The sequence below is a fragment of the Barbus barbus genome (genome assembly GCF_936440315.1).
Source record: "Barbus barbus genome assembly, chromosome: 31".
Taxonomy (NCBI): Eukaryota; Metazoa; Chordata; class Actinopteri; order Cypriniformes; family Cyprinidae; genus Barbus; species Barbus barbus.
In genome coordinates, this window is record NC_136759.1 from 5483248 (window position 1) to 5495813 (window position 12566).

At 38.2% G+C, this 12566-nt stretch overlaps 1 protein-coding gene across 2 annotated transcripts in view; it reads left to right on the forward strand.

The window, feature by feature from the left end:
* Positions 1-12566, forward strand: part of LOC306851459 (roundabout homolog 1-like) — a 162424-nt gene that overhangs the window by 12995 nt on the left and 136863 nt on the right. For both annotated transcript variants that reach the window (XM_079387705.1, XM_079387706.1), the window contains exon 2: positions 11584-11910. In XM_079387705.1, the coding sequence (XP_079243831.1) occupies positions 11584-11910 (327 nt within the window). The remainder of the gene's footprint in view (positions 1-11583; positions 11911-12566) is intronic.

Sequence of the window (12566 nt, forward strand, 5' to 3'; positions counted from 1 at the left end):
CGCTCAGATTTCGGGTTGGCCTGTGCTTTGCTGATGTAAGACAAGCTGTCTGGCGAAGGTCCCTGGTGTGGGCACTTCTGCTGCTATGCTAAGGATCATTGCAGCCCTGCGTTCCTCTGGCTGTATATCACTTTGAAAACTTGCGGCATCACAGCTAATTTTCAGATTTCATTTTCGTTTTCTTCCCCTACTTTTAGTCTCGATGATAATAATTGTTGTCTCAATAATCACTTTCTCATGCTCCTCGTCCTTGGTTGGAAATACCAGAATGTTAACTTTGCATGGTTGCCATGTTCCTCGACCGCAAGAAATGAGTCAACACAGACACTTTTTAAGCTTTGTGGCACCCTGCAATTTATTTATAAAAATAAACCAGCCATTAGGCTCATGTTTAGCTCCGTTTTAGCTGCGTTTTGTTCCAGTGATCTTGACGTGAAACATGTTTGCTTGGCATGCACGGTACAAACTAATGCTAATGTGAGGTTTTAATGCATACTGGATAGAAAACCTCGTCATGCTCTCAGCGATGATTGGCAGCGTTTAGTCTGCCGCACACAAATCTTTATATGCGGCATAAAAGAGGGATTTTAATTGAGAGGAGAAATGTCAGACGTGTTGAAGTGGCATCCTCAGGGGACGAATGACATTCACGGGAGCTCCCGAGTAATTATGGGCAGACAGGAAGTTGCGTGTTGTAAATGCAGTCTTGCTTCTTTTATGTGTTCTCAAGCAACTGGAGAGGGAACAGATGGTGTCATGCCGTCTCAGGCGTGGCCGGCCGGTTTTGATGCTTACCGGGGTAGAGTGTCAGTCTTCAAAGTGCTGGACGTCTGGACTTTAAAAGGAATCCGCCGCTCACAGTTTCGAACTCTCTGAATAATCCACAAAGAATTACGGTCGTAAAGTTATAGCACACAACATGCAGTCATAAAGCCATGAAGAGTTGGTGATTCAATATCAGTGAACCACAGAATGATGCGCTCATCAGATTAGCTGGAATTCCCCGGTCCTATCAGCTGTTAAACATCAGGTTTAAGCAATCATTCGAGCAAAGTCTTCTTTACGGGGTTGAAACATTAACTGTGATTCACACGCCAACCTGTAATCACACTTGTGCGACCCAGTAGCGAACCCTGAGGCACTCCTACCGGCATCCCATGTCCTTGTCATGTACAGTCTCCCGAAAACCGTTATAGGCCGTAAGCCATCAGATAAATGCGATATGTTACCAAGATTCCATTACACTGCAATCTCATCTGCCATCTACTAAATGATATTTAAAAGGCATTCAACTTTTTTTCCCCCCAACCTCTTTGCCTGCCATGCTTATGTTTCTGGCAACTTTACAGACGTTGTTGTTTTTTCCGTCTTGGCTTGGAGCCCTGAGTGCCATATTCATCTACGAGATGATGGTGCCAAGTGAGGGCTCGGGTCAAGTTGTCTTCCCTCTGAGAGGTGAGACTAGAACAGAAAAAACACAGTGAGGAAGCTTGACCTTGGGAAGACTCAAATCTGCTGTTGAATTAAATGTGTTCTAATTGTACTTGAATACATGGTGCAGTACAGTAGGCAAAAATGGAAAGAGCTCTAGGCCGGATAAAGAGTTGGTACACTTATATTGTGAAAAGGAATGGACTGGGTATGTATTTGATCTGAAATGGTGATTGATTGATTTTTCAAACAGGACCTTCCATTTCAAGAAAACAGGCATTTTTGCTAATTGTTTGGCTAATTTTTGCTAGTTTGATCCAAATTATTTAATTCAATCATTGAGATATCAGTTTATTGAAGCAAACAGTTTAAACTTGTTTGAATGATTAACTTGAATCATTGACAGAAACATTACAACTTTTCAAGCAATTAATTGAAGTGGACAATTTGCACTGATTTGAATCATTAAATTGGATCACTGTGGCAAAATAATAATTGAATGTTGCATTGATTGACAGAAGTGGATAGTTTTAACCTGTCTGAATTGAATCATTGATGTGACCAAGTCAGAGTTTTACGTCAGTTCATTGAAGCGAACAGTCTGAACTGATTTGAATCATTGAAGTTGACAGTTTGAACCTGTTCAAATTAACTATTCAAATTTAATAGTAATAATTGATGCAAAAGATTCATTTGCAATTTATAGAGTCGTTAAGAGTCGTTTGGAATTTATTCATTGAAGAAAACCGTTTCAACTCAGTTGAATCATTGTGTGAATCACTGATGCAAACAAATTAAATTTGGAATCAATTCATTGAAGCCGGCAGTTCGACCTTATTCACAAAAAAAGAATCTAGCTTAGCAAATTTAAAGCCATTTCTTCTACTCATATTTAAATCAGTGCTAGAAGATATTTGTCCTGAATGTAGAAGGAAAAGTTGCCAGCTTCAAGTTAGTTGGATTGGGAGGTGAAACTGTGAGATGCACTTGCTCCATCCCGCTGAGTTGATGGGAATTTGGCCTGCGTTTTTTGGCATGGGTTTGTGAAGTCTATTTAAACGACTAGAACATCCTCTGTTGGGAAATGAATGTTTCACGTTCTTAATTTATTCTCGTGTGTGGTTCTCCTGCTAGTGGGAGTTGTCGTGATGTACAGCGGAGACATTGGTCAAAGTCACTCGGCTTTGCCTCAATGGGGAAAAACAAAAACAAGATGTAATTGGCAGAGCGCTTCACTCACACATCTCCCAGTGTGACTCTAAATCTCTTCACCACACACACACACACACACACACACACACACTGGATCTTCAGCCTGCGTGCTGCCCCGAGTTTAATTGCAGATACCTTTGTTTTGCATGCACCTAGTGAAGATACTGAAGATTCTCCCCTGAGAATGAAAGCATTTTCACACACTGAGAGGTCTCGTAAATATACACAGGAGGGGCTGATTTAATTGTCAGCGGCAGTGAGGAAGAGTGACAGCGTCTCTGTGTGACACGAGCAACTCTGAATATTCCATCCACTGCTGTATCCAAACAGACGTGGTCGCCCTCATCCACTAACAAGCGGCTGAATCCTGCTGCTGTGAATTTTCTGAGGGTTAGGACATGAGGACGACAGGTGAATTATTTATATGTGAGGAATATGAGGCCGTCATACGTCTCTTTTTCTGATTTGTCATTCAGAAGAAACCAGTATACGTCAGAGATTTTGTATGGCCTGACAGTGCCATAATCCCATATATTTTTTACACGTTTTTTTAGCCACAAATAAAACTAGTTTGACAAAAATATCTCCCATTAATATCCGGATGTTTGATTTAATTCTATTTGTGCAGTATATAGTATGTATAAAGTGCATAGCATGCACATTTTTAACGCCTAAATCATACATATAGGTAATTTTATGGATGATCTATCATTTTAACCTTAAATAATGTAAGTTGTGATTTTTCGACACATTTCTGACTCAAAATTTTATCAGAATGCAAGATGTTTTTCCATAAGCTTGGAGAGAAATTTGGAAAAGAATTATTTTATTGTAGATATGATAACTGGATGTCACCATGCACACTAAAAGGTCATGTGTCAAAGAGGTAGCCGTTGAAATGTTTTGTTACTTTCATGGGTAAACCATTCACATTTTCTTAAAAAAACAAGTAATATATGGTTAATATTAAAATAATGGTCGAAAAAATTTGATGTTTTTTATTACATAAACATTTTAAACTTACTATCTATTTGTTACATATGTGCTGTTTCAATGCTATTTGTTTTGTATAAATATGTGTTTCAGAGTAAAGCACATCACTGCGTTCTTTTAAACATGAGCAGCACATGATTGGTGTTTTCAGTATCTCAGATTTTTCTTAAATGCTCTATTTTTTTTAAATTTGGGGTTCAAGCACGAAGTGCTGAAACCCTATTGTAATTGTTAGGATTTTTATTTTTTATTATTATTCTTCTCCGGTAAAACTGATAATGCAGAGCAAACCGTAAGGCCTAGAGAGCTGAAACTTGGTCAGAACGTAGTAGTATTGCTCCCTACTCAGATCCACAGACTCGCCCCAATCGGCCTATCGGGGGCGCTACAGCGATCAAAAAGGCGTAATCGCTCATATCTCCTAAACCGCTTGTCGTAGACATGAAATTTGGTATGAAGTGTTTGTCTTTATCTGAAAAATCAGTTTGAAAAGAAAAAAAAAAGTTGGGAGTTTTTAGTGTGCAGTACAGAGCCGTGATCCTCAGGTCTCAATCAGCAGCAGTGATATTCAGAATGACTTATGAGTGTCACACATCACTAGCACACTGTCACTGTACACATCCAGCGCCGTCTTCTCTCAGAAAAGCCACAGCCGTTCTCCATCTGTTTCGGGGTGTCTGTTGAGATTGACTGGAGCCAGAGGCAGAGAGACTGCTCTTATTGTTTCAGTCCTCCAGACTGGGGGGCCCCTGGGCAGGATGGGCCGCAGTCTCCCAGAGGAGCCCTGCTTCTCTCTCCGGGCTGCCCCTGACCCCCACAGCCAGAGGAGACCCCGCGGATCTGTTTCACAGCTGACAGAGGCCTTACTCTCCGGGCTCGCCTTTGTTTCTGAAATCCTCCGCCGGCCCCAGATGGGACTCGTGAGGATGGACGTTTCGGATGAGGCCGTGATGCGAATTCTGAGTTTGAAATATTAGTCTTGGCGTCTGCATTCTGAAGAGCTTCAGCAGTGCTTTCTTGACTCGAGTAACGTCAAATGACAGAGAATGGCAGTTTACTTTTCTGAGCCCTCTGATCTTAAGTCTGGTATATACAGTGTAGTTTTTTCTGTCCTTTATGATCGTAAACTGTCAGATTGTGCTTTATGAAGCTGTCAGACTGTATGAAAAAGTTTAGGACTTTGACTAAGCATTTAACTGGTTTTGTCACTTTCTGAGCTCATTGATACAGCGAATGCCATCTCACCTCAACCCTAGAGAGCCCACAGGTTAATGTTGGCAATGTTTCAAATGCAATAGAAAACAAAAGAATCGGAATGTCTGGTGTTTGTCAAGGCTAACGGTAATTAATAAGATAATTATGTTCTAAATTGAGTAGAAAAGTCAATATTTAGGTGAAATTAATTAAATATATACACTGAATGTTTCAGAGTGAAGTGCAGCACTGTGTTTTTTGTTTTTTTTTACACATGAGCATCTTATGTCTTGGTGTTTTCAGTATCTCAGAGCAACTCGGTTTGCAGTAAATGATGCACCGAACAAACTCATTTGTTATTTTAGTATTTCAATTTCACCGTTGTGCTGTAAATTTATTATTATTATTATTATTATTATTTATTTATTTTGTTTTTTTTTCTTTTACAATTACAGGATTTTTTTTTTTTTTAATTTATTAAATTATTTTAATAATATATAAAAAATATTGATATATATAATTACAGAATTTTGGGCCAAACTGTGCATCCCACAGTAAATCTGTAACTTTTTTTTATAATCACAATTTTTATCATAAAAATGTAGATTCTCTCTGCCCCCACCAAATCCAGCCCTATCCAGTATTGATGTTTTTATCTAAAGGTCTCTTCTGCTACAACGCTGTGACCTAAACTTTTTTCTGTCAGAACTGAGCTTAGATTCATTGCAAAAGCCATTAATTATCCATTTGTGTCTAAATTGTACAGTGTGCATTTGGCTTTAATTAGCTGGGATACGACAGACAAGAAATGCCGGTCGAGTTCACTGAACTCTAGCATTCAAGCAGATCCACCCTCTGGTTTTTACGACTCTTTGACTCAGTTTTATGACCAGTACAGGTGTTGCTAAGCTATCTCTGTGAAAAGGCAGAATGCACACCCTGTGCTTATCTTGCCCAATAAATCCCACTAAATGACCTGCTAATCACCGATTAATGGTGTTACAAATAGGCCGCGGCCCTCCGTGGTGCGTGTGTCTTATCTGTTCTCAAATACTCCTATCGGAGTTGGGCCAGTGGTGATTGAAAGCGGTTCTGAAGCAGCAGAGCAGTCCTGTGTGGTGACTCACGCTCTTCTTTGTTTCAGCGCTGTGCTATAGGGCATGTTTGCAGGAAAGGGGAATTTTGAGCTTCATTAAGGCCTTGAAAAGTTGCACATCTATATCTGCACACACTTGAGGCTTGTTTCTTTATCTCCTCAGTCATGATAAGGAAAGATTTTTACTGCAGAGCACACACAAATAGACAGAGTAAAGTATCTGTTTGTAACACATTAACACATCAACAGGAAGTTGGTCTTATCCATCAGGATTTGATTGCATTTGTGGATATATATATATATATAGAGAGAGAGAAGTATGTTATGCTCACCAAGGCTAGATTAACGTGATTAAAAATACAGTAATATTTTAAAATATATTTAATATATTTTTAGAATGCAATTTATTCCATAAATTGCAGCTATTTAGTCTTCAGTGTCACGTGATCCTTCAGAAATCATTGTAATATGCTGATTTTCTGCTCAAAATACATTTTCTATGCTGCTTGATATTTTTGTGGAAACAGTGGTATACATATTTTACGGATTTTTTTTATTTTATTTTTTTATTAAGTTTTCAGAATAAGAAAAAAGAAAATGCATATATTAATATATATGTTATTACACTGTACAAAATAATTTGAGTCAACAAAATTTTAGGCAACTTTTTGACTGAAATATTTTAGTTGACTAAACAAAACATTTTAAGGCCACTGCCTTAAAATTTACTGTAACAAATAATTTTAAGTTGAAACAAAATTTTTTTGCATTGTATAGTAAGACTCTGACGCTATCAATGTTTTAATTAAAATTTGTAACTTTTTTTGTTATTTTTTTTTGTTTTAGTTTTAATTTTAGTTACCTATTATAACCCTGTAGTATACTTATATTTAAAAAAAAAATTTTGTATAACTTGCAATGATAAATCTTACAAGACGAAATACATTTATTATACTAGGGTATATATATATAAACACAATATAACTTAAAAATTCTTTCTTTCTTTCTTTTGCTTTCTGTTTCTCTCTTGTTTGATCTCCATGTCCAGTGTCTCTCACACACTGCACTAACACTGTTTGACCTTGGCATCCTCAGGCGATCAGTGTCTGACCGTAACTCTCTCTCAGTGCCAGGATCTCGTGTCCTCATTGATGAGGACTCACTGAGAACAGCTCATTTCCATCTGAAGTTAATGCAGCCACTGAAGCTGAACTTATTAAAACTGCCGTGTGACACCTCCCTCTCTCTCTCTCTCTCTCTCTCTCTCATCCCTTCCCCTCCTCCCCTCTGTGTGGAAATAAATGAAGTGAACTGCACTGTAGGTTGTAATGTAATTGCACTGTGCATGAATATAGCTGTGAGCTGTGTAGGTTAACATGGCTGAGAGGTGTGTGGAGTTTTTTAATTGCAAAGGCAGACTAGAGTGAAAGCACCCTGCTGATACGCTCTCTGTTCCTCCCAGGCAACTTAACAAACACACACACACACTCTCACACACCTTATTGAAGATATAACCATTATAGATCAACCCAAAATAATTTTTTCGCACCCTCAGGCAGCAGTGCGAGTTACTGAAGACGATAAGCTTTTTTTTTTTTTTTTTTAAATCGCAGTATCTTAATAAAGTCCAAATGAAAAATGAATGTAGTGATAATTTTCAGAATGAAGTCATATTTAAGAAGAAATATAGTAATATTGTGAGAGAAAAACTGGTAAAAAGAAACATTTGTAAAAACGTTTCGCACCGACAATGTATTTTGCACGTTATTTATGCACGTAAATAATTGTGCGCATATACACTGACACCAAAAGTTTGAAATATAATAAATAATTAAAATTTGATCAAATTAAATGGGAAAATAATAATACTATTTAAAATGTCTGTTTCTGTGTGAATATATATTTAAAATGTAGTTTATTCCTGTGATGCAATGCTGAATTATATATATATTATTTTAGTTTGAATTTGTCTGAATAATATATATATATATATATATATATATATTGTTTTTTGCAGTAGGACTGCCTGACAGCATTTTTATGTTTGAATCAAATCAAGCAGAGTAAGGGATTTTCAGGCTTGTGTTGAATCCCCTGTCCGAGGTTTCCTCTCCCCTTAATTACCTCCAATACAAACCTCCAGTGGCTTCCCTCCACCCAATGAGGAAAAGTGGAGTGATAGAAGCATAGCAAGACTGATACAGCCTCACACATTGAGTGTAATTCATGTGTATGTATGTATGGTGTGTGTGTGTCAGTCTGAGAGGAGGAAAATGATTCTTGCCCTAGGCAGCGATCGATCAGATCTTAGATGCAGAAATCCCAGCGTCCCTCCGCTGAGCCCATGGAGCTGATTAGCTCATCTCATATTCTCAGAGAACAGGAAAGAGCATGGAAAAAAAAGAGAGAGGGGGGGAAGGCTACAGGAGACCAAAAGCAGTGGACGAGCAAAAGGAAGAAAACAGTCAGATGTGGAAATAAACAGATGAAAAGAGTCAGCAGAGCGCTAGAAACACAGAATACCAGAAACACAGCTGCTTTTATTTATTATCTATGAAAAGAGACTGACTTATACAGTAGATGCTCTTTCTTTTTCTTTTCGTTCTTTTCATTCTTTCTTTGCATTTTTGTTTCATTCACAGCATGTAAATTTGAAATATACTTCACCGTGTAACATGGCACTGCCGTCAGTAGTACCTCTCATTATTGAGCATATGCAGCGTTCCATCGTATAAAAAAATAAATAAAAGAAAGAAGTACGGCTGGTCTGCTGAGAGCGAGAGCAGGGCTTCTGCATTTCAAAGTGCAGTGGGAATATTGCATGACTTTGTGAGTGGACTCATGAGCACCTCGGGAGAAGGAGGGTAGTTTTTCCTTCTCTCAGACCGGATACTTCTCTAAGCGTATGCAGCCAGCATAGATGAAGTCAGACTGCTTTAACAGGATGGAAGAGCCGAACATGAACAGGTTAACTTAATGAGCGGAAGCTTTATCTGAGAGATTACCCTGAGCCATTTTCTTCGTCATTATTTTTTCTGACTCTATTATAAATCTCCTCTTCTGTCACCATTCTTTAATATTTATCATTTTTATTATAGGCAAACGAATTGGGTTTTTCAATATCCAATACTGAAGCTGATATCTAGAGAATGGGAGGTGGCTGATATACTGCCCATATATATAATGAACACTTATTGGATTGCTACAAAACACAACATTTAATCAAATATTGACATAAAATGCTTTTTAAAATAATAGAAAATGTCTTTGTGCATTCTACATCACAGATAAACATCAAAATTGGATTGAGTGTGAAAATGTATTATATTACATTTTCAAATATTGAATTGTTTTATTTTTGTAACTTTCTGTTTGGTCATTATTTTATTTATTTATATATGTATATATATATATTTAAAGCTATACTCTATATATTGTGTGCATAAAAAAAAATAAAAAAATAAATAAAACACATGCGTATTTGATCTTATTAATTCTATGGATGTAGACTAATGATAATAATAGTACTTTTGTTTATACAATATCAGGTCATTTCTGATCATAAACAATACTTCCACATGGCTGTTAGCAGACAGTAGCCATTATGCATTTGCTCTGTGTTGTTTGCATAAAAGTACTGGTAGTGTATCGTCCTGCGGGCCTGCAGAAAGCACAGCTCATTATCTTCCCATTACATGTACTGTAAACATGAGAGCCAACCGCTCTTCTCCGCAACATGCAAATCAGTGAATGCATTACCTCGTGCAAACTCTCGCTGATGTTAGGGATGATTTAATGCTCATAGACACTGTCTTATAGCGCTCTCCTTCTGAAGAAGGGTTGGAGGGAGGGATAGTTGGATGTAAGGAACGGGGGCTGGGATGAAAAGAGAGTGAAAAGCCGGTGGGTTGGGGGTTGGATGAATGAATTTTGACCCTGTACTGCCAATTAATCCTAGCTCTTTTTAATTGGAGCTGAATGGACTCCAAAGGGCAGTGTTGAGATGCACACACACTATATTGTAGCCGTTAGGCATTAAAGATGCAAGCCTCATTTGCATATAAACCAGGTCTTATGGGTGCAGTTCACTGGTCTCTGAACACAAGCAAACGACTTAAGCCCAGAAAGGCAGATTGGCTGTCTTCAATTTGAGCTACTTTTGTATTTCCCTACGTAGTGTCTGTGCTTCCTTTACACTTCCAGCCTTCAAGCGCGTACACACACACACACACACAAACCCAGACATCCACAGAGCTGTCTGATGTGTGTCTCTCTGTAATGCCTCTTATCTCCCTTTTCCTCCAAACACCCCCTCATCCCCAACTTTACAGCCCTCTCATTTCACGTCTTTGATCAGGGAAGTGGCGCACCACTGAAATGACAGTGGTTTGGTTTAAGCACAGGTCTGCCGCAGTCCAAAGAACAGAGCGATTTCAGTAATGAAGGGCTTGGTTCCCTCTCAGGGCTTTTGTGTTAGTCAAAGCCACACCAATCTGTTCGTAAGAAGTTACCAACACCTGCTTCAGGAATTACAAGAAATTTCTAGGAATGGTTCATTTAGTCATTTATTCAACCTTGTGTTCTATTTATTCCAAACCATTATTTATTTATTTCTTCTTTTAATGGTGTTCGTGATGCTATTTTCCATACAGCGAATCGAAGCCAATGGTGACCAACTTTCCAACATTTAAGAGAAGCTTTAATTAAGACAATCTGCACATATACACTGAGAAAAATTTGGTGTAGAAAGCATTTTCGCTAAGAAATTGCTAGTAAATTTCATGATGAATTATCATATACAAAGCTATAATACAGTTACCTAAGAGTCATATTTTGTGCCACTTTTTGTCTTTTTGGAGTTCAACAAGCTCTGGTCACCATTCACTTCCATTGTATGGAAAACATTTTTCTTCTCAGAAGAAAGAAAATCATACAGGTGGGGGTGAGCATATGGTGACCAAAATTCATTTTGGGGTCAGCTATTCCTTTAAAAAACTGTACGTTATAATGCGTCCCCATGACATCATGCGTGAGTTCAGCCAGTGTCTCCTGTAACCAAAGTCATCACGGTCAGGCATGAAAATATCGGGATACATCCATCTGGATCTAGTCAGCGGCGCACTTTATTTGTATTGAATTTGCATTAGGAGACAAAACAGAATCTCATCTGACCTGAAGCTCATTGGAAAATTGATCATCATTAATATTGCTTGAATATTGATCGTACTCATACATCAGAGCAGCATAATTGAGCGAGCGTTGGAAACATGAGGAAGCTGAATTGGATTCCTGAATATATATATATATATATATATATATATATATATATGTATGTGTGTGTATATATGTATGTGTATATATATGTATATGTATATGTATATATATATATATGTGTATATATGTATATGTATATATATATATATATATATATATATATATATATATATATATATATATATATATATATAATAAATAAAAGCCATAAATAATAATTATTATTAATATTTTATAATAATATGTTTAATATTGTATTATAAGATTTTATATTAAGTAAATTTCCATTTTCTTAATAGAATATCTTTTCTGAATAAAATCATATTAGAAAAAACTTATGTTGAAAGTTATTTATCAAATATTTTACTTTTTTTTCCCCCCAGGATCCCGTCTGCGGCAGGAAGACTACGCACCCCGCATTGTGGAACACCCCTCTGATCTGATTGTATCCAAGGGCGAGCCAGCCACCCTAAACTGCAAGGCGGAGGGGCGGCCCACCCCTACTGTGGAGTGGTACAAGGATGGAGAGCGTGTGGAAACGGACCGGGACAACCCTCGATCCCACCGCATGCTCCTGCCCAGTGGCTCGCTCTTCTTCCTGCGTATCGTACACGGCCGCCGCAGCAAACCCGACGAAGGCTCCTACGTTTGCGTGGCCCGTAACTACCTGGGAGAAGCGGTTAGCCACAACGCCTCACTGGAAGTAGCTAGTAAGTGCTCGGCTGGTTTCTTATCGTGCTGGGTTTTTGCGGTTTATTGGTATCTACTTATAGCGTGCGATATTAAGATTTCAGATGTGTTTGGATAAAGTAGGCTTAGCGGTTCAGTTCTGAATGATTTGTATCGTCTTCCAGGAGTGGTTTGAAAGCAGGCCAGTCTTAATTTGGCTTTGTGTTTGTGACTTTCCTGGCCTGGAACTGAATGTAAGAGAGCCTGTAGCCTCTCCAGCTGAATAGAAAGCGTTTCCAGTTTCCTCTTGGGTCTCTGGGTCTCAATGGACTCAGTGGGTCGGATAATCTCGCTGGAGATGGGCAGGATGTGACTGTGCCACTGGACCTGCATGATGATCCTGATGGAGGAAACAGGCCAGGCGGCCTGAAGAGAACAGAATAGGTCTTAGTAGGTGGTCGTGAGCTATAAAAACCATAAATGAACTGAACAGTTTTTTATATTTACAGTAGAGATCACAAGATAGCGGTTACCTTTATCTGCTGTGCTTTATTGATGTGTGCTGTGTCTCTTTGTGCGATTGGCATTTGTAGTTTTTTTTCTTTTTTCATTTGATTCGAGGAGTTGTGCATCAATGGGGTCGATTTTTATTCTTTTTAAAAACTGTTTTTGTGTACAGTCTCAAAGCAGATACTTT